This window comes from Primulina tabacum, chromosome 11, assembly GCF_025594145.1.
Source record: "Primulina tabacum isolate GXHZ01 chromosome 11, ASM2559414v2, whole genome shotgun sequence".
In the NCBI taxonomy this organism is placed as follows: Eukaryota; Viridiplantae; Streptophyta; class Magnoliopsida; order Lamiales; family Gesneriaceae; genus Primulina; species Primulina tabacum.
In genome coordinates, this window is record NC_134560.1 from 8,539,586 (window position 1) to 8,564,139 (window position 24,554).

Consider the following 24,554-nt stretch of genomic DNA (forward strand, 5'->3'; position numbering starts at 1 on the left):
TTTCTCTTCATTTGCGTTTCTATCTTGAATAAGTTAATTAATGTATATTATTGCATCTCAAGTAAATATTTTTTTAAGAAAACTCTTCGATAAATAATACTGATCGAATCGTTTAAGAAAAATTAAATACAAAAAGAAATATATACGAAGCTATGAAAAAAAGATAGAACTGAAGTTACATGAACTTTCGGTTTAGATTATTGTTCATCCCTAGTGGTCAATTATTTTTTGGAAAAAGTATATTTTTGGTTTTTTTTTTTTTTTTGTGATTTTAGTTATCTATGTTATCAAATTTCAATTTTTACTCTTATATCTTCCGATTTTTTGTAAGGTTAGTTATTTTCATTGAGAATACCGATGTGACACCAAACTCATCAACGCTACATCGAAAAATAATTAAAATCGCAGACTACGCATTAAGTTGGCGGAACAAAAATAATTACGCAACGACTTTCCACTCAATATATAAGTATATATAACCACGTACGGTGATGAGGAAAATGAATATGATATTATATTAGAAAGCACAAAATAAAATAATAAAAAAATTACTGAAGTTTTAACCAAAAACCTACCCCATAATTTTCGAATATAACAAAATTAATGGCGGAATTAAAAAGGGTCCAAACCCACCGCAATGAAACTTGGCCACCCTGTCCTGTATATGTTATGTCCCTTTCTCATTTTAAATACCTAATATTCAATAAATCTTGCCGATTGTAGGCCCTCGAACTCGACTATTCATCTCACCGTTTTCTTCTTCCTCTCCACATCTCTTCTAGATATTGTCTAAAAACCACTCTCCCCACTTGCACGTCATTCCATGCATGTATAAAAGGTCTGGATCAAGAATTGTATGGCCATTAATGCAGCAGCCATGAACAATAATCAAGAAGATCGTGAAAATGTTAACAAGCAAGAAGATGATCAGCACCAGCATGATATGGTGATGCCGGGTTTTCGGTTCCATCCGACCGAAGAAGAGCTGGTTGAATTCTACCTCCGCCGTAAGGTTGAGGGCAAGCGTTTTAATGTGGAACTTATCACGTTTTTAGACCTTTATCGCTATGACCCTTGGGAACTTCCTGGTATATTTTATTTGGCTTTTTTTGTATGTTTATATGTGTGAATGAATCTATGCGTGTTTTTACCTTTTAAAAGAACCCTTGCGAGTAGTAGACCTACTATATAGTTCAACCCTCCCGTTCATTTCTTGATTTTCAGTTTATGCAAGCGTGTAGATAAGGGCTTTTGCTGGTCGAATTGTTGCGATGGATCGGTATAAACGATCACTTGAAATTCATCCCTTTTCTCTCTTTCTTGATCTTCAATTTTCTACAAAGCATGTGGACTAGTTTCAATTCAAGGGCTTTTAGCACGATGCTGACGAATTGGCATGGTTGAATCATCAAAAATGATCACCCCCGTATCTTACTTGATTTCCACTTTTCTGCAAGCTGTACAGAGCATTTTCATGGGTTTTTAGTAACCAGTTTCTAGAGGTAGATCAGGATAAGCGATTGGAGAACATCAGCCCTTTTTTTCCTTTTGATTTTCATTTTTTCACAAACATATATGGAAATAACTTTCAAGAGCTTCTATCTATAAGTTTGTTCTGATGGAACATTACAATTGATCATAGAAAATAGAAGAAACTGCCGGTCGAACAAATTTATTTTACTCCGTTATGTTCTTGCTTACTAAAACTACATATTGTCTCAATATGTTTGATTCTTTTTACTTTTCATATAAGTGTGTGTATGTATGTGTGTTATTTATGGTGCTAAATTAATTTTTTTTCTTTTGCTTTAAATCTCTTAGCTTTAGCCGCAATAGGGGAGAAAGAATGGTACTTCTATGTGCCTAGGGATAGGAAGTATCGCAACGGGGATCGACCTAATCGTGTGACAACTTCTGGATATTGGAAGGCAACTGGAGCAGATAGAATGATTAGAAGCGAGAATTTGAGGTCTATTGGCCTGAAGAAAACCCTTGTTTTCTATTCCGGCAAGGCTCCGAAAGGTATCCGAACTAGCTGGATCATGAATGAATACCGACTGCCTCACCACGAAACCGAACGCCTGCAGAAGGTATTAGATAGTTCAGGAACATATAATCAATAATGGTGGAAATAAGTGTAGAAAAACTAGAATGAAGTTTTACCATATATATATATATGTATTACTATGTGAATTCATGAGATCCATGCCAAGATGTAAAGAGCCATGTCCTAATTTCAGTATTTAGCTTATTTCATGATTTATAACTCAAGGGTTCACATGAAAAAAGTGCAAGAACTAATAATTTAACTAATTTATTAGGACACATGAAAATTATTTCAGTTCTGTTCTTATTTAATTATTATGAATAGAAGTTTGCAAATTCTAACTCTATAAATAATCTCGTGACCAAAGACATGGCAAGACATGAGTATCTTCATTCAAATTTCAAGCACTTCTTTCATCCTTTTAACTTCATTTGATCTTAACAATTCGAAACTTATTTTTTTACTATTTTCAGGCGGAAATTTCTCTATGTCGAGTCTACAAACGAGCTGGAGTCGAAGACCATCCATCTCTCCCTCGTTCCCTCCCTACAAAAGCTTCGTCTTCGTCTTCCTCACGAGGGTCACAATCAACACAAATACCACAAGAAACCATGAATCTTGGAATCGAAACGTTCCAAACCGAAGGAATCATGAACGAATCGAGCCCTAGTAGCAGCACAAACGTTGGAACATCACTTGCCCTTTCAAATCCCAACTCTTACAACCTTAATAATCCATTACTCCACATGGCTTCCACCATTGATGCAGCGGCTCCAAGTTCCGTAGAAAGGGAAAGGATGATTCTTCTACAGAATTATTCCCAAAAAATTGGCACTACCATATTTGCAAATCCATCTTCTTCACATGCAATCGATGATCTCCATAAATTGGTGAATAATTACTCAACAAATCAAGAAAACCACCACTTCTCTAACAATATTATTGTCCCCGGTCTCCTTTCCCACTTCTCAACATTGCAACCTCAGCCACAGCAGCAGCAACAGGCAGCTCTGAACGTGATACCGGGCTCGATTCAGGCCGCTTACTCGGATAGATTGTGGGATTGGAATTCAATATCAGATCAGGCAAGCAAGGACTACAACAGTCATTTCAAGTAAATGATCATATATATAATATATATTGATGCATATACATTATATATATGAATAATTCACTGATTATATATATTATGTGCCTAGCTAGTGCTAATATGTTAAGTCTCTTATTTAAGCACATTTAACTTTATGGTGAAGAATTTTAATGTGATTTGTTTGCTTATTAGGGTTTTTGGGTTTTCTTTTCTTGTTTTTTTTCAATGTTTTGGAATTTGTAGTAGAATTGAAGCAATTGCAATACTAAAAGCTCCTCTTTAAATTGGAAGGGCTATTAATATTAGCCATATACTTAAAGAAATTATTGTTTTCAAATGCATTAATTAAGAGTAGAAATCTAAACTGAAATGGGATGCTATTGTTTTGTGTAGCTAGCTATAATTTCAGCCTATTTTTTTGTTAATTTGGAGATTAAAGGAGAGATAGAGAGAAAATAAATTTTGAATATTCTTATATTTTTTTAGCCTATAAAGTTGTGTTAGAATTATTAATAAAATAAGTGCTAGCGAGTTAATTAGCAATGTAACAGATATCACATAATTACTTTATTTTGTTTCCAATTTAGAGAAATCAAATGTTTTTAAACAAGATGTCACAAAAAATGTGAAAGTATAAACTACTTTCATATTGAAAATATTGAAGAAACATAATATATAATTTAATGATTGAGTTGATTTTTAAATATAATTGTTTAAATAAATAGATTTCATATCAACCATACTCATACAGTAGATATCCTATAAACAATATTGTAAATCAAATTCAAAAGTTAAAGTTAAAAAATATTATCTAAACTACAATAGAATTGACCGTCCATAAGCAACGGGGTTGCTGAATTTCTGTGTCAACTCTTTGGTTTCATTGTACTGACAAGATCCCAAGTGTTCTCTGTCTCTGCAGCTTTGTGTGTGTAGTTTTCACTTCCACAGGAATGATATATAGTAATACTATGGTGTATTTGGTTTTATTTCTTGGAGATTCAATTTATCACAGAAATGGAACAAAATATTATACTTTTTTCTCTTAAAAAATATTATAATATAATTATTGCTATTTAATTTACTCCAATAACTTATCTTTTAAGATTTTTAAAGTTCATCACACCTTCATATTATTGTTATTATTACTTGATATATATGTATAGTTTAATGTGTTTTTTTATAAATTATGTTTCAATAAAAAAAATTTGAAATAAATCCAAAGATAATCTCTCCCCCACAAAACATTTATAATAGGCATTATATTGATGATAGAATTGCTACAGAAAAAAATGACTTGCAGAAGACTTGATCAGAGACAAAACTCTTATCATGGAAAATGCCAAAGTTTGTTGGACACCCGTTTCACGAGGAAACATTGTCTCAATTTTATTTGTTCATTTAGTTATTTGGTAAATTATTTTTTACGGGAGAATGAAAAAGTAAAATGTTTCTTTTGAGTAGACTTTTTAATTTGATTTTCTAAGGATAATTACTAACTTTTTCCCTCATGCGTAATGAAAAAAATAATATTATCAACATATATAGCATCATATCAGTAATGTAACGAAGGAAAAGATAGAGTAAAAATTTTAATTTGATTTTGTAAGGATAATTACTAACTTGTAGAACCGAGCGTTTGCCGCTTCACCAAAAGCTATAGATAGTAGTAATGGTGTAATTCAAATCTTTTAAACCGCACAGCAGCTCAAGCACCACGGTTCGATCGCTCTTCTAGCAGGGAGAATTATTGCACCCAACAATCTCCCTCCCAATAATTGCACTCCTTGCAATCAATGGGAATCGAATTCGTGACCTTGACTCTGATACCAATTGTAGGACCGAGCGCTTGCCGCTTTACCAAAAGCTATAGCTTGTGGTAATTATGCAACTCAAATCTTTTAAGCCACACAGCTGTTCAAATACCACGGTTCGATCGCTCTTCCAGCAGAGACAATTATTACACCCAACATAACTTTTTTCTTTATCCATGCTAACATGACAAAAAATATTAACATATATAGCACAAGAAAAAGATAGACAAAAAATGCAAAAAAAGATTAAAGTATTGTATTAAAACCATATTTTAATATATTAGAGTATTAAAAAACTATATAGACCAACTTAATGATCACTTCTGTTTTTTCTGTTAATTGATATGTAACTAATTTCTTATCCATTTTATAAAATAAAAAATATTAAAACTTAATTCAAACATTTTAATAATATATGATAGAGTATAGTTCACTTTAAAGTACACAAAAAATATACTTTGATTAAATTTAGCAATTAGGTTTGGTGTATGGAGAAAACTGGGTAATATCTTATATATCTATTAAAATTTTAAAAATAATGATATATCATTTGTATTGTAATTAATTTACTTCATACAATTAATTATTTTAAAGATTTTCAAATCATTTTGGTCCAGATAAAAAAATTCAAATCCTTGTCATATATACGTCTTCCTAACATTTGTATAGATTTTTGGTGCCTAGCTCTAGAAATTTTTTTGACATCTATATTATCTATACTTACTTTATTATTGAAGTTGAAGGACGAAAATAAATAACTTTTATGTTATGCATATTTTTGGGGTATTTGTAAACTTGCAAATCTCTATTATAATCATTTTGACACATTACACCATTATATTATATTTTTGGCAGATTCCACCTTGGAATCAAATAAAAAAAATTACTTTGCATCCTTTTATATTTACAATATAAATATTTTTCTTCAAATATAAAAATTAAATATTTTTTTTATATTTTCAATAGAAATCTTTCTCCCAAATATTGAAAATTAAAGGGGTAATTTTGTAAAGAATTGCAAAAATTATTTAATAAAATATGTTGGATTAATTAAATTTTGGTGATTTTATAAATTGAGCCAAACTGAACTGATAAAGAGGTAAATTGAACCGAACAAATCATGAGATAAAGTGAAAGTACTAAGACAAAATTCGTTTGAAGCCTAATTGATATCAATGTCTATCAAACTGATAGCTGAAGAAAAACTGCACTAAAAGATAATTGAGTAAATGAATAAACATTCTATGCAGAATCAGTTAGACTAAACTGTTCATCAAACTCATTGAGAGTTTCTTAAGCTCTAGAACAAGTTTTTATTGTATTGAACATGTTTTTATCTAAAGTTTTATAAAGGATATCATTGGCTACATGTCCAGGTTGGCCTTTTTCTTGTCTTCAGCCGCCCATTCAGATATGTGTTTTTCCACCATCTGTAAAGCACCTTCAGTTATGGAAATGATTGTGTTTGTCTTTAGGAATTTCATTGGACCATCAGTGATGACATACCACATGTCATCGTCTTTTTCAAATAAGCGTGCCTGCATGCGAATTTTTCAATCATCATAATCTTTTTTTGAAAGCATATGAACTTTGTTGAAATAAGCCATATGAGTATATGAATATCATAGGTTGAGAAAACCCCGCTTTGATACCACTTGTTAGGATTGTGTTAGAGTTTAAAGGGTGTGAATAAACTATTTTAAAAAAATTATTATAAATCATGTCAAATAGTGTGATCGGTCTTGATTTTGTTAAATGTCAAGACCTGATTTTCTTAACACTTAAGAAAGATCGAACCACAAATTGTGCGGAAACAATGTGATGAATCTTATGACTACTTTATGCTCGAAAAAGGTAGTTTAAACAAGATAAGTAAATTCAGTAAGGAAGTAACACGAGTGAAGTTTATGGATGTTCGAAGACTCAAACTCCTACATCATCTCTTCTTCCACTTATGGAAGGTTTTCACTAGAAGAATTTTGTTTTACAAAACTTTAGGACTTATCTACTGCCTAAATTGAAACTACTAGTAACTCAAATGGTTGAGATAAGTGAATCCTCATATTCAAACCGTCGAACGTCTCTTCAAACGTTCTATACAGATACAGTCAAGTGGTTTGACAGAGGCCCGTGATGATCCTTGAAGATCTGATAAATTTTCTTCGATGCGAGGACTGATGAGAAGTAGTGAATAATAATTAGAAGTTCTCGGAAATCTTTTCAGAAATTGTAAGCTTGAATATATGTTCTTGTGAATTTCTGTAACTTCAATTTTTCTTGGTATCCTCTATTTATAGCACCTTTTGAATTTGCCTGTTTAACGATAACTTGAATTTTTTCCTTAAAATATGTACATGTAACAATCAGTTGTTGCAACTAGCATTTAATTATCATTAATATCCTTCCTGTTTTTTGCGACTTTAAGTCCATACTTTATCAAAAAATTTGTCAAACTGCAGATTTTTTCATTCGAGAGTTTGTAAGATCTTTTTGCAATCTTTATATTTTAAGCTTTCATCTTTATCGTTGACTTGCAATATCCTTATGGGGAACCTTAAATATGACTGTTTGCAGTGCTATTGGGACTCAATGGTTTGAAATTGGTGTACTGCTTTAAATGCTTTCGACCAGTCAGCTGGATTAAAATAAATACACCGGGTGGATGGATCTGCATTATGAGACCGGTTGAATGTAGCCTCGAGACCGGTTGAACGTGTATTTACTGAATCTTAAGTAGAACGATCGAGTACCTGTAGTACAGAGCAAACCGTAGTTTGATCTAACACAATAAATTATTGTTTATCATCATCAAAACTAAGGGATCTAACATATCATGAGATTGAACATTTTGATGAAAAATATATATATAATAAATATTTATATTCAAAAGATGATAATAACAGTTTACATGTTGAATTCCAACGAGTTGGAATGTCTCGTGCAAACCATTTAGACATCATACCATTTATTTCGCAAAATTTGTCTCGTGTTTCATAACTTGGAGATGTGTCCATAAATAATTAATGTTGTTCCTATTTGGTTGATTATGTGATGATAAATTTTTTGTTCATCTTGAACACACAAATTTAAAATATGACATGTACACCTAATATGAAAAAATTTATTACTTAGTGATGATTTACATATTTCAATAAGTTTAATAATACTAGAAGTACTTGCACTAACATTATCAAAAAAAATTGAAAAAACTTAAGTAAAAAGAGCATATTCTTCTAAAATAACAAATATAAGTTGATATATATTTTGTGTCGTGTGTATTTTGTTAAAACATCTATATATAAGATTTTTTTTTTTGAGTCCACTAACATGGTTAAAAAAGCTTTTCACTTGATTTTATAATTATAACAATGCAATGTGGCCGTGTTCTTGAACCGGGACAAATGCTCTTCGGGATCACTGTTCCTCTCATGTTTCCCGACTTTTGTTGACTTGTAATGGACCGACACAAGCTCATTTACTATGTGAGTGGAGAAAATACACTCTTTTGGTTTGAATCAGAGGGCTCGAGAGGAGCCGGTTCGTCCTTCCAACTTATTTACATGCTTCCTTAAATCTTTTAATTCCTCGGTCATGATGAGAGCCTTAGAACATTCTTGAGAGCTTTCCTCTTTTCGTGTTTTGTCCCAATGAGGGGACTCATCCTTGGACCCTTCCTTTTAGTGCATGTGTCTTGGGAGGTAATTTCTCTTAAATAGTTTTCTGGACCGCCATTGTTATCCACTGGGTTAGCTGTTCTGGGTTTATTGTGAAAGTGTGCTGAGGGATGGTGGATTCCCTTAGGGGACCTCTGAGTCTGTGGTCTCCCTCCATACTGATTTTAGGGTGGAAATCATATATATGTCTTAAATTTGATTTCTCACAGACGACGCCAATGATTATGACTAGGTAAATCGGATGAGCTGGATGGATGATTTACCGGGACAGGTAAGCTCTTCTCGGGAACACTTGAGACCAGGCAGATAGTCACCAGGCTGAATGATATGATAAGAGTCACGCGATGGGTAAATGTTAGAAATTACAAATCGGTTTCTTTTATATGTTTGGCGCGGGAAGGTTTTCTGGCATAGTCACTCTGACGCTCATGTCAGTCAAGTTTTTTTTAGAATGAAAAGTGCAATATAGATAATGTATATTGAGTACTTGTACAAAAAATGTTAAGTAAACAGATCCTCCCCCCCCTTTTACCAAATAAACCCGGGTATTTTTAAGTGTAAAGGTAATAATGACCTTGTTTTCAGTATCCAGCCACTGCTAGTGGTAAGATGGCTACCCATGCCCTATCTTCTGACACTATCACAACTGGCATTCTGTACTGCATCTGGCCTTATAACATCACCCCTACGTATACTGAATAACATGCCAATGATTTCGAAACATGGCATCTCATACATGTGGGCCCACCATTGACACTTGTCCTGGAGTATTGGGACAATGATCGGTATGTGAGATCGTGGACAGGATCCCTGATCCTCTAAGTCTTATTATACTACTCGGGCTAAGATGAGAGCTCAAACTCACTCGAGTATATGCTGGTCTAATCAGTTTCCTTAGTCGTTGCAAACTCGATGTTGTTTTGTAGAAAAACGTTTTCGTTATCCGGGCTGGTTCTTATCCTCGCTTCTGCAATTTTTCCGATCTTTCCTCCTGCCCGAGTCCCAGGATGATCCAGGTTCTTCTTGGAATATCACCATTACATTATCATTTTGACTATTTTCTCATATCCTATATAAGAAATGTTTGCATGGAACACCTCATCCAGCACTGTCCGCGTACGGCTAATTAAGTGTCGCAATTTTTGGCAACAAAATCTCTGTATGGTCAGGAGGATTTTGAGTATCTTGATTTCATCCTCTTATTCTTGAACAATATTGTACATATGCACTTGCTAATTAAATTTTGTTTGGATTCTCATATTGCAGACATAATTTTTAGTCCAAATTATTATTATTATTATTGCAAAAATTTTAGTAGCCCTTGTTCTTGTTCTCGATATATTTTGTTTGTGCTACTTGAATCGAGAAATATCGACGAGTCGTCGGCTTATGATTTTTCTTGAAATTTTATTTGTAAACAAATAAAAATGATTAAGAAATTATTTGCAACCTCTAAAAAAATATTCTTCATTTGTAACTAGCTGGCTATAATTAACCAAGTTATCTCTGGTCGGGGCATTCCGATTCCTAAAGCTCGGAATTGGGTTGATACTGAAATCACGGTACATAGTCACGTGATCCCATTTATGTTGATAAAAATTCAAAAACAAAAATTCAAAATTCAATTTAATTGTTTAAGATATATCTCTATATTTGAATATAATTATTTTTTATGACTAAATTATTAATTTATATAAATTCCTTCATTTCATTCGATGACCTTTTATACACGGGTTTTCATTATCTACACTTCGACAGGATTTTTGCTTTTTTTTTCAAAAAAAATTTACTCAAAGCAACCAAATTAAATTTTACCCGATATTTTGTTTGTTCAATGTTTGGGGAAAAAGAAAAACAAAACAAAAGAGAACGCAATTTCGAAGAATGAAAAATGTCTTCAAGAAATCATATAAGGGAAATAACAGCACCAACGAAAAAGTCTTTTCATTTGACATTGGCTCAGGACTTGCAAAAATGCAGAGGTCCAAATGTAAATCACATTTCCTTCTACGTTGCAATAATAGTAAAAAAAAAAAAAAAAAAAAGAAAAACAAGATAAACTAACTTGAGCGGTTTATAAATATGGATGGCAAAATAATGAAGTCGAAACTTGAGGTGGCACCCTTCTGTATCATCTGTCCATGTCTGTTATCCGAGGTCCTTCTCGATTTTGCACAAACTCCAAACCACGAAAAACGCCCATTTTGGCGTGCATTAATAGGTGTTCCCTTTTGACCCTGGTTTTGTAACACAAAAGGGTTGTAAAGATTTAATTTTGGCATGGAAAAATGAAAAGAAATGTGACAACTTACCTTTCCCCTTCTATGAGTTCTGGTGTTCCAACAAAACAAAGCAGTGCAACCGCCTGCTCCTGATCCTGATTCATATCCCCTAAAAGGAATGCAAGAAACAAGAGTTAACTCGGGATTTTTGAACCAATGTAGCAAATTGCATGCTAAAATTTTAGATTAGGAAGCCAATGCATAGGGAAAAACAACCAGGAGGAAGGAGTCTAAAGGAAAAATCACTAGAGAAAATTGAAACTAAGAAAAGATTTTGTCACAGAATATGATCACTTTTAAATTACTCAAGAACCCAAACATATTGTGGATGAAATTCTCCACCATAAACAAACAACTACAATCTGATCTGAAAGCACGAATTGAAACTACAAACTGGCTAAGTCATGAAAAGTTCAAAGATTTAAGTTAAAATATCACCACTAGCAGTTTTTGGCACTTGGCACACAGACAATCTATTCTTATAACCGTATAGATTCAATCTTGGCTTCTATGTGGCAGAAATGATTAGCTCTCCTTTTAGAAAACATTGAAAACCTCGTTGCCGGTACAAAACCTCATTGCCGGTACAAAAAACTTATTCTATGTTGTTTATTTATTCATGGGCTGCCTCGTGAGATTATGTAGGAATTCCGCTATCGAATTTCTTCACAAAAGTAACTCAAAAATATTGACTTTGATGTGATTAACTTCACATATTTCACATGATTCAAAAAATAATCCAAGGATTATAATAGACTACAAGTAGCACGAATGAAGAAAAATTGGAAGGAAGCAGAGTTTAGTTTATTTGGGATTGCTTTAAATATTAATTCTAAACAATGGTAGAACTTTGACACATAAAACACAAATGACGCAAAGTTCGCTTTTTAATTTGTTACAACAAGTGAGTTATTCAAAATCTACGGCTGCTAAAGGACAATATCCTTCAATTATACCAAATTTGAACTTTTTTTTGCCTATATTGATAACTGACCAAGTAAATGCTCGAAATTTGAATTTTTATACAGTGAGAACAAAATTTCAAGATTTCAAATGGCACTATTTTGCATGTCAAAGCATAAAAATCATCAGAGATAACAACCAAAGAACTATAACAATAATAAACATTCATGAAAACATGGAATCATTAAGTTGGTAACTCACACGTTATCTTTGTTGAGATCTCTGGCAAACCTGCTATTATGCAACAAGCTTGGAGAGATGGGGCAACGACTGATCCCCTTGACAATATGTTCCTTTTGTTGTTGCATTTCATCCTTAATCTTTAGAGCTTTGATTTCGTTATTTAACTCATCTTCCCAGTGCTTCATTGGCACCACATCCAGAGAACTCATCAGCTGCATGTCATTTGGATTATACATTCCATCCTGTGGCAAAATTTGATTCCTCTCAGGTTTCAAACGACTCATTGATCTGGGAGTTCCTTTCTCCATTGCTCGCAACCAAGCAGTTTCCAATCTCTGCTCGCTAATGATGGATTCGATTCTCCGGCCAGGAATATCTATCTTTCTATCTTTTGAGGCGCTAGTGTTTTCGGAAATTTCTATTTGACGACCTTCAGACACATTAAAGCTTCCTCTTGATAACTTCAATGGGACCTGGCGTAAATCAAGATCAGAATTACCTCCTGTAATATTTGAGCATGCGGATTTGTTTTCCAGGTTTATTGCTATGTTTTTGTCCCTCTGCTTTTCACTTGAAGAATCTGGTACCAGGATAATTTTAACCTCCACATTGCGGCGTAAAACAATTTCAAAAGAGTTTGTGATGCTGCTAAGGAAACCTTCTGCTCTGGTTTTTATATTACTATCTCCAAATGCAATGTGAGCAACGAAACCACCTGCACACAGTAGTTTTAAGGTTGGGGACGATTGAAGAAAAAGTTCACTTTTGTACATTAATATCCACCAACAAAAACTGATTAAAAACGTAGTCATAAAGCTCACAGCATCATCTTAAGATTAAATCAAGTGTTTGTATGTGCGTAGATTGAATGCCTGCGGATGTCTTCACACATTATACTAGCACTCACCTTAAAAAAGGTCTACTCGTAAACAAATTGTAGAACTAAGTACCGTCGATATATCAAAAGCTAGGAATGACAATACAACTCAAAGTTTTAAAACTGTACAACCCAAATATCACGTTCTCAATTACTGTGCTATATAAGCAGTGACGTACAACTCAAAGTTTTAAAACCATACAACCCAAATACCACAGTTCTCAATTGCTGTGCTACATAAGCAGTGACGCAGGAGAACAAAGGCAATTGTTATTCTCTAGCATGTGAAAAGCAAAATGAGACAAAATAACAACGGTTTTGAATATATAATAAGTTATTTGCAACACACGTGCTTTTACCTTTAAATTCGGATATTGATACAAGCTTCCCATAAGAATGGAGGAGTTGTCTCAATGTCTGGGAATGACACTTCTCAATGCATTGGAGCCATATATCAATCAACGTCTTTGAGTCCATGTTTCTTGAACTAGATTTCCTACTTCTAAAGTCATCATGTATGTATCTCAATCCTTCGCCACTCAAAAACTGGTTTTGATTGGTATTGGAATCGAAACTGGCAGCACATGTTAGTGAAACGGGATTCTCTTTGTTAGTTGAATTGCGGTGAGCAGCAGTTATCACAAAGGATGAGGGAGAAGACAATTTATCTGGTATAAACTGGCCATCGGTTCTCTGCATCTGGGCAGCAGCTTCTTTATGGATGCTTATTCGGTTTTCTTCAGTTGCCTTGGAGCTTCGTCGTCGACTACTTCCTGAATGACTTTGATCGGGAGAAGGCATGGAACCTAACTGTAACAGAGTAGCGGTGAACCAAGTTGATCTTTCACTAGAAAGTCTTAGATGCTTTTCTGCTTCAGAGAGGAGAGTCAGTGCACGCTTTAATCTGTCCACTTCTCTGTCAGACACTGAAAAAAATCACCAGGCATTACTTGCAACACATCATAATATAAACAAAAGTAAAAATCATGATCTTTAATCACGAAATAACTATTCAGCTTAAACATGATGTGTATCCGACACACTCCACATACTCAAGAGCATAGGAGAATAGTAGAGACGCCAAAAGATATCGCAGGAACAGCACAAATACACATTACGCCTTGATAGATGTACCACTTAAGTAGCCATACAAAATATCAGCGACAGTGGCTCTCCAACAAGAATAAATTCAGAAAAGTCGAAAAACATAGACAGCCTTTTATCTTGTTGACATGTTGCTAAAACATTTATTTTTGCTCCTATAGAGACATATGCAATCAATTCCTTACATGGTACTGAGAGAATCAATATGTTTTCACTCTGAGCTGGAGAAAATTCCTGGTATTAACCTCGCAAACCGTTTGAGCTCTAAGATTCGACTTTTTACTGTCCTTTACCTGTTTCGCTTGAAGAAGCACCAAAATTTATCCTCATCTCATAATGTTAGTATATTGTCCACCTTTCAAAATTTATATTCTATTCTCATGAAGCTAAATGAGCCATCAGTTGCAATTAAAATTTGGTAAATCAACACATAATGCAAAATACAAAGTGGAAAAAATGGAAGAATAGAAGCTCTTACAATGTCTCCCACCAACGCTAAGAATCATTGTGCCTGGCATCAACTGTAGGGTAAGTTCCAGCAATGATATCAACAATAAGTGTTGCCATTTGAGACATTAATACTATCGGATCAATGCCTGAATCAATCAATTCTCTGGCTCTAATCACTGTTTCAGTAGCGTTTGATGACATGGCTAACTCCAAAAGCTCCAGCATTTTCTCATCAGAAACGACCCCAATCTACAGAAGAGAAAACGCATTTTCACAAGGTACTTTACGAAAAAGAATTGCTAACATGTTAATCATTGATGCTGCTAATTCAAGAATTGTACGAAGTTTCTCATTAACATGCCATTAGATAATTTTTTTCTGAACATTTGTATCAAGAGACATTCTAAAATTGTTTGTAACAGAAAACTTAAAAGAGAGAGAAACTATAAGGAAAAGAAGCTCACTCAAACTTACCAGCTCATTCACCAAGGAAATAGAGATTCTTTTTCCAAACAAACTCAACTGGTCTAACATGGTTTCAGCATCTCGTAACGACCCATCAGCATTCGAAGCAATCAAATCTAGTGCATCCAATTCAACATCCAAATTCTCATCAGTGGCAATCTTCCTCAGCCGAGTGACTATGTCTCCATTGCTAATTTTGCTGAAAAGGTGCTTCTGACAACGTGACAATATAGTGCGTGGTATGTTGTCAATATCCGTCGTTATGAGGATGAAAACTACCTGTGGCTGCAGTTTCTCAAGGAGTCGGAGAAAAGTCAGCCATGTCTTTGAGGGCAACAAATGACATTCATCAATAATAAAAATCTTGTATTGAGAAGGGGCTGATAAATGAACCACCGAGATATTTTTCAAAAGAGTTTTAATGTTGTTGATTCCCTTTTTACTAGAGCCATCAACTTCTTTGAGATACATATTCTTGCCAGATATGGAATCTGAGCATTCCCTGCAGACTCCGCATGGTTTAGACTCATCAGTGGCAAGGCAATTCAAAGCCATGGCAAAAATTCTCGCAGCTGAAGTTTTTCCAATTCCACGAGGACCTTGGAAAAGATAAACGGGAGCTATCCTTGCTCTTTTAATTGCACTTGTGAGAGATTGGACAACTATATTTTGACCAACCAGTTCATCAAAAAACATTGGCCTACACCTGTGACACAGGCTACGGACATTTTCAGGTGAACTTTCCTCGTGCATTTCCCCATCGAAAGCTACTAACTCTAACCCTTCTTGACTCCTGCAACTCGATGACCACCTCCTTCCATCTAACCGGCTCAAGGCCTCCAAATCAAGCTCCCCAAAATTTGTGGAAATTTCGTCGTCGCTATTCCCGCTTCCACTTCCACTTCCCATAGATGATCCTCCTCGTCCATTGCCAGTGTTGGCGAGAAGAGGGACAACACTTTGAGCACCAATCATAGAAATCGGTCTCCTCTTGTTGGATCCCACGGTTGACCGGTGATGTCTTTTATGATACATTGTCCGGCTTCCGCATAAGATGCTACTCCCTTTCCTCCTTAACGTATCTGAAAGAGAAGAAGAACAACTCCCACATCCAATTCTAGACTTTGGCGTGGACCTTCTTGACCAATAACAAGGAATTCCACATCCTTGTCTCCCAGGAAAATTCAATTGATCATCCACTTCATCGTCTGCATCATTAATGGATCCCGTCGTGGCATCCCAAGACTCAATGATACTAGGATTCGTAACTCCGTGTTTATTATAAGAACTCGTCGACAATGCAGGTGTACTGTATGAAATAGAGTCGTCCTCTTTCATGTGACTCCTCAACAACTTTGTGGGTGAATTAGCCCAACCTTTATTTTTAAGCTTAGCTAGCAATGGAGAATTTGCCGACACCCTCCTTAAGTCTTCGGAGTTACAGTAGTCTTCAGTATCATCTGACTGATCGACAAAACTCGCCAGATCATACCTCCCTATTCCTAAACTAGGCGAATCCTCCACGACATTTTTGGTGCCTCTCGTGAGTGGCATCTGCTTTCGCAATTTTTCATTACGATTCCACAAGCTGGTACTAGAATAATCACTCCTCTTTGACTTCTTCCTAATAGTTCGCCTAATAGATGGAGAAAATCTCGTGTCTTTACACTTAAAGATAGCAGAAGCACACCTATCACTCGAATAAGCATCACTCTTAGAATCATTCCCACCACCATCCCTCCCATCACTCATGTTATCGACATTAACACTTTCTTGATTCAAAAATATCTCTACATTCTTGCTGTTCTCTGTATCATCAACACCAATCCGGCGACTTACTTCGCTCTCAGATTTCTGGATCTTCCAGTTATGCAAAAACACCATCTTCTCTTTCTCTTTCTCTTTCTCTTTCTCTTTCACATTCACATTGCCCTTATCATTGGCAACATTAACATTACTATTACGATCATTACTTTCTACGTTCAATGACCGTTGCAAACACTTCTCAGATAAAGAAGAAGTGACTTTACTATCAATCAAATCAAGCAGGCCATTCTTTTGATGATGCACATAATGATGCTTGGTGAGGGCTGGGGCCGAATTCAGCGGTGACCTCCACGAAGAGGAAGTTCCAGGATCCCTTAAATTTTTTGCGGCCTTCCGAATTTGTGTCAGTTCTTTCTTCAAATGCAGGTTACTAGGATCAATCCCACCTCTGCCACCACTTCCACCGCGCATTTCCACAGATGCCATCAAATTACTGCCACTACTCCACCAGAAAACCCCAGCAACAAACACAGCATAATAACATAAACACTACCTCAATCCCACATTCTGGCCGTATATATGATTGAAAAATCAAAAAGAAAATTATTGGCTTTGCACTAAGAGAAGGGAAGTACAGATCCGACACAATTAATTTCCCTTTCAATAATGGAACTTTTTCCAACAGCCATAATAAGGGATGGGGCAGAAATCAAGCCTACACAGCCAGTGGTGTGAAAACTAGGCAAGTAGCGTTTTCTGTAGAGGAAAAACAGTGTAGGGCTAAAAAAAAGTACGGAAAGGGAATGAATCACTCCATAACAGCTGCCAGAATGAAGGGATGAGTAATTTTCCCGTGTTCTGTGTGAAAGATTGAATCTTTTTTCGGTTCCGAAGAAAAGGAGTAAAATGGCAGGTTTTCCCTCTCGGAAGAGGAAGTGGCCCGCCCAAAGAATGAATTGAAGTTCAAGGCTTCAAAATTCCTCTGTAATAACTAATAAGTGGGGATTTTCGCTTTAATCTTGATTTTGTCTGAGATTTAGTTCTTGATTTCTTTCGGTTTCCATTTTCTTACAAGTTCCTCATTGTCTTTTTTTATTACATACTTTTTTCAGATTCCATTTCAAAAATCCTATTATTGTAATATTGCTACTAGATTACATACACACAACAATTTCGAGAATATTAACAGTAAATGAAAATTAACAATAAAATTATACTGTATTTAAATAATATCTATTTCAAAAACTCTGATGAAACGATCTAACGACTTAATTTCATTAAATAAATCTTATATTTGGATCATTTATAGAAAAATTATTTTTTTTAAACATGAGTATAATTAATTAATATAACGAAAAAAATTTGTTAGATAATGTCACAAAAAATCTAATATTTTTTTTAATTATTTATTCACTAGAAATCCGATGATTTATCTATTAGATGGACCAAGGACGTTTTCAAAAAAAAATTATTACATTTTGGCCCCATTGTTATTATTGTTATAATTTTATACGAAATTTATAATAAAAAGATGCAATATGACGTTTTGATCTCTAAATGAGTGTCTTGAATTGGTAGAATATATAAATATTTAGTCAAAAATCAATAATTTAATTTCTCGTACCAATATTTTCTCGGACGACTTGTCACACAGAGTTTAACCAGTATGGTTTAATTAATATGTTAGTTTGGAGTCTACCTAATGCACGCCGAATGTTAGTGGTGACGGGTTACTGTGTCTTTAAAAATGATCGTTTCAGCCTCTAGCAAGACCATTTGATTAAATTAGAACCAAGTGGAGTAAAAAAAATTCAGTTGCGAGAAAAGTTTGTTATAACTTACTATTGAATCTCGAATTTGAGATATCCTAATAAGGATTAAAAAAAATTCCAAACTCAATTTTTGAATTCAAATGATTTTGTATATATAATGACATATTTGTATTTTTCCCGATTATATATACCCTACTAAGAATTTATTATTATTATTTTTCTTTGCTAAGTGATCGGGATATTTCCTACTAGCTAGGTTAATCGATAATAAGAATTGAAACACATCGAGCATGAAACTTTTGGATTGTACATTAAAAAAAAATTACAAAATAATCTTTAAACATATCGGAAAAACAAATGTCAAACAAATCTGGATTTTTACTTTAATAATTTGTTTAGAGATTAGTTTAAGATAATAATAACAAAATAAATAAAGGGTAAATTTCAAAATCACTTTCAATTTTAAAACCCTATTTTATTTCTTTATTTCAAATAAGAATCATGTTCTTTAGCAGATTATATACAAATTATAAATAAATAAATAAATAAAAATATTTAAAATCAAAAATGTTTATTTTAAAGTACTAATAGTTTCAACTCGTTAATTTGTTTCGGGAATTATCAATTATCAATTTAAAATAATAATAAATTTTTAGATAATTAATTTTTATAAACAATTTTATCATATATATATTTATTAATAAAATACAAGAATGTGGATTGGATTCTCTTCAATTCACGTGAGCGCATGTGTTGTGCTTTGACGAGGACCTATTCCATTGTCCCTATCCCATGTCGAGCTTTGATTTGATGAGTAGATTTAAAGATATTAATTAGTAAATTATTATAAAAATACATTTTTATAATGAATATATATATATATATAGCTAGAGATAATAATTATAAAAAGATTTAAAATTTCTATTAGCAGATAAATGAGATAGCCAATCAAGCTTGCGCAGAAAAATGGCCACAAGCAAAATTCATTCGAAAAACTAATGGTAGAGCAGTATATAAACAATCATGAATTCGATTTTCCAAATCAATATTTTTTCGGATACGTCTGTCACTTTAAAACAGTTTATCTAAGGCCATCTCCAACCCAAAATTCTATTTTAAAGTAACTCTATTTTAAAATAGTGCAATTTCTGCACCACATATTATATTCATCTCCAACCTATCTACTTCAAGTCTTACTCTAAAAAGAATATTCTCAGAATATTTCTTTTCAAAAATATATTTAAATTATTTCTTATTAATTATTAAATATTATTTCTAATTTTATTAATATAATTATAAGTATCGTTTAATATTTATTTAAATTGTTTAATTTAAATTGTTTAATGATTATTTAAATTCTTTAATAATTATTGTTTAATATTTATTTAAATTGTTTAATAATTATTAAAAATTTATTTAATTTTTTAATATTATACGAATTGAAACATAAATTATTTAAATTGATAAAATATAATAACACATGACATTGAATTAAAAAAACATAGTACAAATACATGACATTAAATTAAAAAATACAATACAAATACAATTTCAAATATTTGAATGACCATATTCATCCCATAAATGATCAATCAAAACATTTCGTAATGCAAAGTGGGCGTCTTTGTCTTTTATTTTTATATATCGAGCGAGAAATTCTTGAAATTTGATATGTTCATTGACAACAATTTCTACCACTGGAGTCGGTGCTTCCCTCGCATCTTGAATTGGTACACTAAGATCACGTTCACATTCGATTATCATATTGTGCATTATAATGCATGCTTTCATTATATCATGCAAATGATTTTTCTTCCAACCACGGGTGGGAGATGCCACAATTGCAAATCGTGATTGAAGAACGCCAAATGCACGCTCCACATCTTTCCCGCATGACTCTTGTTTCATCGCAAAATACTGCATCTTTGGACCACGCGGATCATGGATAGTCTGCACAATAGTTGACCATTTCGGATAAATACTATCAGCTAGATAATATCCAGTATCATATTCTTTGCTTCCAATATTGTAATGAGTTGGAGGAGCAATTCCTTGTGCAAGATTGGAAAATAGACTGGACGACTCTAAAACATTTATATCATTATTGGTTCCGGGCATACCAAAATATGCATGCCATATCCAAATATCATAATCAGCCACCGCTTCTAAAATGATTGTTGGAGAACCACTACGACCTGCATATTGTCCCGCCCAAGCCGTGGAGCAATTTTTCCACCTCCAATGCATATAGTCGAGACTTCCCAACATTCCAGGAAAACCTCGTTGTTTGCCAATATAGAGTAGTCTAGCAACATCATTGGCCGTAGGTGATCTCAAGTACTGCTAATCAAAAACTTCCACTATAGCTCGACAAAAGCGTTGCATACACTGAATTGCAGTCGATTCTCCTATTTGGATGTATTAATCAGTAGCATCCGCAGGTAAGGCATATGCTAGCATTCTCAATGCAGCAGTTGCTTTTTGATTAGTCGACAACCCGAGCCGTCCCAAACTATCACTTCGTTGTATGAAATAAACATCGTGATTCTGTATATCATCTACTATCCGAAGGAAAAGATTCCGAGACATTCGAAATCGTCTACGGAACATTGCTTCATTATATACTGGATTTTCAGCAAAATAGTCGTTAAACAACTTACGATCAGCAATTTCACGGTCGCGTCGAATGAATATGTGACCCGGAATTGAACCTCCATGTGTGACTTCTTCTTCTTGTTGGATGATGTAGGAAGCAACCCAATTTTGTTCTCGAGATATAGGAAGCAACCCAATTTTGTTCTCGAGATATAGTTGTCAGTATTGCATTGTTTTTGTTTTGGAGATTTTCGAAGAATTGAATATCATCTTCATTATCTGACAATGAATATGAGCTAGATGATATTGCATCAAATTGAAAAGTCGGATTCATTTTTGTGATATGAAAAATGCAAGATTTATGTGTTAGTAGGATAATACAATCCACATTATATAATGGTAGATTTGGAAGGTTAGGTGCATTTGGAACGGTAGATGGATTTGGAACGGTAGGTGCATTTCGAACGGTAGGTGAATTTGGAACGGTAGGTGAATTTGGAAGGTTATGTATATTTGGAAAGGTAGATGAATTTGGGATGGTAGGTGCATTTGGAACATTATACGAATTTGGAATGGTAGGTGAATTTGGAAGGTTGGGTGCATTTGGAACGGTAGGTGGATTTGGAACGGTAGGTTCATTTCGAACGGTAGATGGATTTGAAACGGTAGGTGCATTTGGAACAGTAGATGGATTTGGAATGGTAGGTGCATTTGGAACAGTAGGTGAATTTGGAAGGTAAGGTGCATTTAGAACGGAAGGTGAATTTGGAACAGTAGGTGAATCGGTAGGTGCATTTGGACCGGTAGATGCATTTGAAATGGTAGGTGGATTTTCTACAATAAATATACTCCTGATTGTTTTAATGAATTATCAAACATTACAAATCATACTCCAAATATCATATTTCTTCAAAGAAAATCAATGGACTCCAGTAGCCGAACATCTAACTACTCTATCGAAGAAGATAAGCTATTATGTCATGTTTATCTTAACGTCTCGCAAAATCCTATCATCGGTATAAACCAATCCAAAGATCGTTTTTGGAGTCGTATTGAAGAAGCTTTCAATGGCAGCAGATCGAATAACATGCAAGAACGTAATAGAAGATCAATGCAATGTCGCATGCAAGTTATCCTCCGTGCTGTTAGAAAATTATGTGGCTGTGTAAGCATAATTGAGAAGCTGAAGCCGAGTGGCGCATCCGAGGAAGATATTGTAAGTCTTTAGTTTTAAAATATTCTGGATACGCTAACTTTATTTTTATACGGGTTGGATATTTTTGTGCAGTTGAACCGAGCAAAAGATTTAATGATGCAAGATAAAAATTTCAGTCGAGGATTCAAATTTGATCATGTATGGCCTATCATGAAAGATTTGGAGAAATTTTCGGCCAACGACAGTGCACCGATACCACTATCAAAACAACATGTCACAAATTTAGATTCATCACAATCAGATAATCAAGAACCGGAATCCCCAATGTCAGGTTCTCAAGGAATAAATTCATTTTCAGTTAATTTAAGTAGTGATGAAAATGCATGTGGAACTCCATCTCAGCGACCACTTGGAGTGAAAAAATCCAAATTAAAGAAAAAAAGAGAAGAAAATGTATCAGATTTAATTTCTACGATGAAGGAAGGTCATCGCGATCTTATCAATGTACTACAAAAGGGAGCTACCGATATGCAACAAAATTATGATATTAAGTTGTTCATGTTGCAAAATGAACAAAAAAAGCTAGAAATTTGTCAACAACAAATAGCATTGGCTGCATTTCAAGAGGAGAATAAAATTTTGTACATGGATCTGACCACAATTGGTGATCCAGAAATGCGTCAAATGGTTCAAAATGAAATAGCAAGAATTATGCAGAAAAGAAAGGAAGAACGTCGTCAACGTGAAGGCAACACATTTGGAAAATTTTTTGGTGATTTTGGAGGATCTGGATCTGGATCAGAACCTGATTTTCCAGATTATTGATAATTTAGTTTGATTCTATTTTATTATCCTTGCACTTAAATTAAATGTATTTGATTTCGTTTTTTTATTTTAATCGTGTATTTGAATGTTTAAATATTATTCAATAAATTTGTGTATTCGATTATATTATTTACAGTAATAATTTACATTAACCTTTCAATTTATAGATTAATATGTTAATCAAATAAATTTCAATTATTAATACTAACAAAATATTTTTTTATTTAATATATTAATTAAATGCTTTTAAATCATTTAAAATATATTAAAGAATTCATATATTATTAAATATATTATTTATTAAATTAATCATAATTTAAAAATAAAAAAAAGTAAATAAAAATTCAAAAAAAAATAAAAAATATATATAACACCCTGCGTCAAATTTGACTCAGGAGGCGCTGGACGTTATTTTGGATTCCAAAATAGCGCCCCGGTTGGTGGGCATAGGACAGCAAAATAGCGTGAAATGCTATTTTGCTGTCCCGGTTGGAGATGCCCTAACTAGCTTGATTTTCAAACTAATGTGTTATGTCAAAAGTTTACATGTGAATGTACATCATGAGATAGCGACTACATCATCTATCATCATAAAAACTATATAACTGATTATTTCAATTATGCAAGTCTTATACTATATATCATTTAGGCAACGTTTGGTTACTAGGATGAGATTAATAATTACAAGTTAATAGAAGAGATAAGAAAGTTTATTACATGGATATTTAGTAAAGGGTTTAAAGTGAGTTTATGTTTGGTTCTATTTATTCAGTCCGGATAAATACTAGTACAATATTTAATTTTCATATTTACCCCTAAAAAAATACATATCACGCTTCCTTTCTCTTTGACTCCAAGAACAGATCTACCCAACTACTCTCTCACGCAATGCTGCTATTTCGCCTTTCGTAGATTAGAAATCCGATCTAGATCAGAAAAAGATATGTGAAAGGAATTCAAGGTGATGTGTTGCAAATTGTTCCTCCATTTTTTTTTTAATTTCGGAATTTTTCAAAATCGCAAGAAGAACGAAAGTATTTAACCCTTCGTTGTTTTTCGTTAATTTTGATGTCTTCGTGTGTTTGAGAAGTAAAATATGCAGGTCTGTAGACCGTTGATTTATCGAAGTACAACGTGCAAGGTTGGGTTGAAGGAAAAATCTACAGACGAAACGATTGAAGCCTGTGTGAAAGTATATAAGATGGTGATATTATTTTCTTTGAATAATTTGTTTCTGTCTCCAAGTTAATGATTTGAATAAGCATTTTTTTGTTCAAATGTCAGATACATTTTTCAATTATTGTACTCCATTTGCTGTCTAAAATTGAGTAAATTTTTTCCTAGATCAATTTTTCGTTATAAAATTGTAATATATGTTGTGTTAAATGCAGACCAAAACAGACGTCGTGTTCGTCGGAAGGAAGATTGGAGTGTACGATAGATGGCCTGAGGCCAATGCCCAATTAATCGTTTTCCTGGTGCTTGTTACA

At 33.7% G+C, this 24,554-nt stretch overlaps 3 protein-coding genes and 1 pseudogene across 3 annotated transcripts; 2 read left to right on the forward strand and 2 right to left on the reverse strand.

Moving 5' to 3' along the window:
• Positions 1-731: 731 nt before the first annotated feature.
• On the forward strand, positions 732-3,430 carry LOC142519300 (uncharacterized). Its single transcript, XM_075622268.1, has 3 exons — positions 732-1,088; positions 1,822-2,090; positions 2,521-3,430. Exons 1-3 carry the CDS (start codon positions 857-859, stop codon positions 3,163-3,165), a joined length of 1,146 nt encoding a protein of 381 aa, XP_075478383.1. The 5' UTR covers positions 732-856; the 3' UTR covers positions 3,166-3,430.
• Positions 3,431-10,544: 7,114 nt separating this feature from the next.
• Positions 10,545-17,788, reverse strand: LOC142517668 (protein STICHEL-like; annotated as a pseudogene).
• A 2,251-nt stretch (positions 17,789-20,039) lies between these two features.
• LOC142519605 (uncharacterized) lies at positions 20,040-20,735 on the reverse strand. Its single transcript, XM_075622645.1, has one exon. The coding sequence runs from the start codon at positions 20,733-20,735 to the stop codon at positions 20,040-20,042; it is 696 nt and encodes a 231-aa protein (XP_075478760.1).
• Positions 20,736-21,885: 1,150 nt separating this feature from the next.
• Positions 21,886-23,137, forward strand: LOC142519326 (glutathione S-transferase T3-like). Its single transcript, XM_075622308.1, has 2 exons — positions 21,886-22,299; positions 22,372-23,137. Exons 1-2 carry the CDS (start codon positions 22,006-22,008, stop codon positions 23,062-23,064), a joined length of 987 nt encoding a protein of 328 aa, XP_075478423.1. The 5' UTR covers positions 21,886-22,005; the 3' UTR covers positions 23,065-23,137.
• Positions 23,138-24,554: the final 1,417 nt, after the last annotated feature.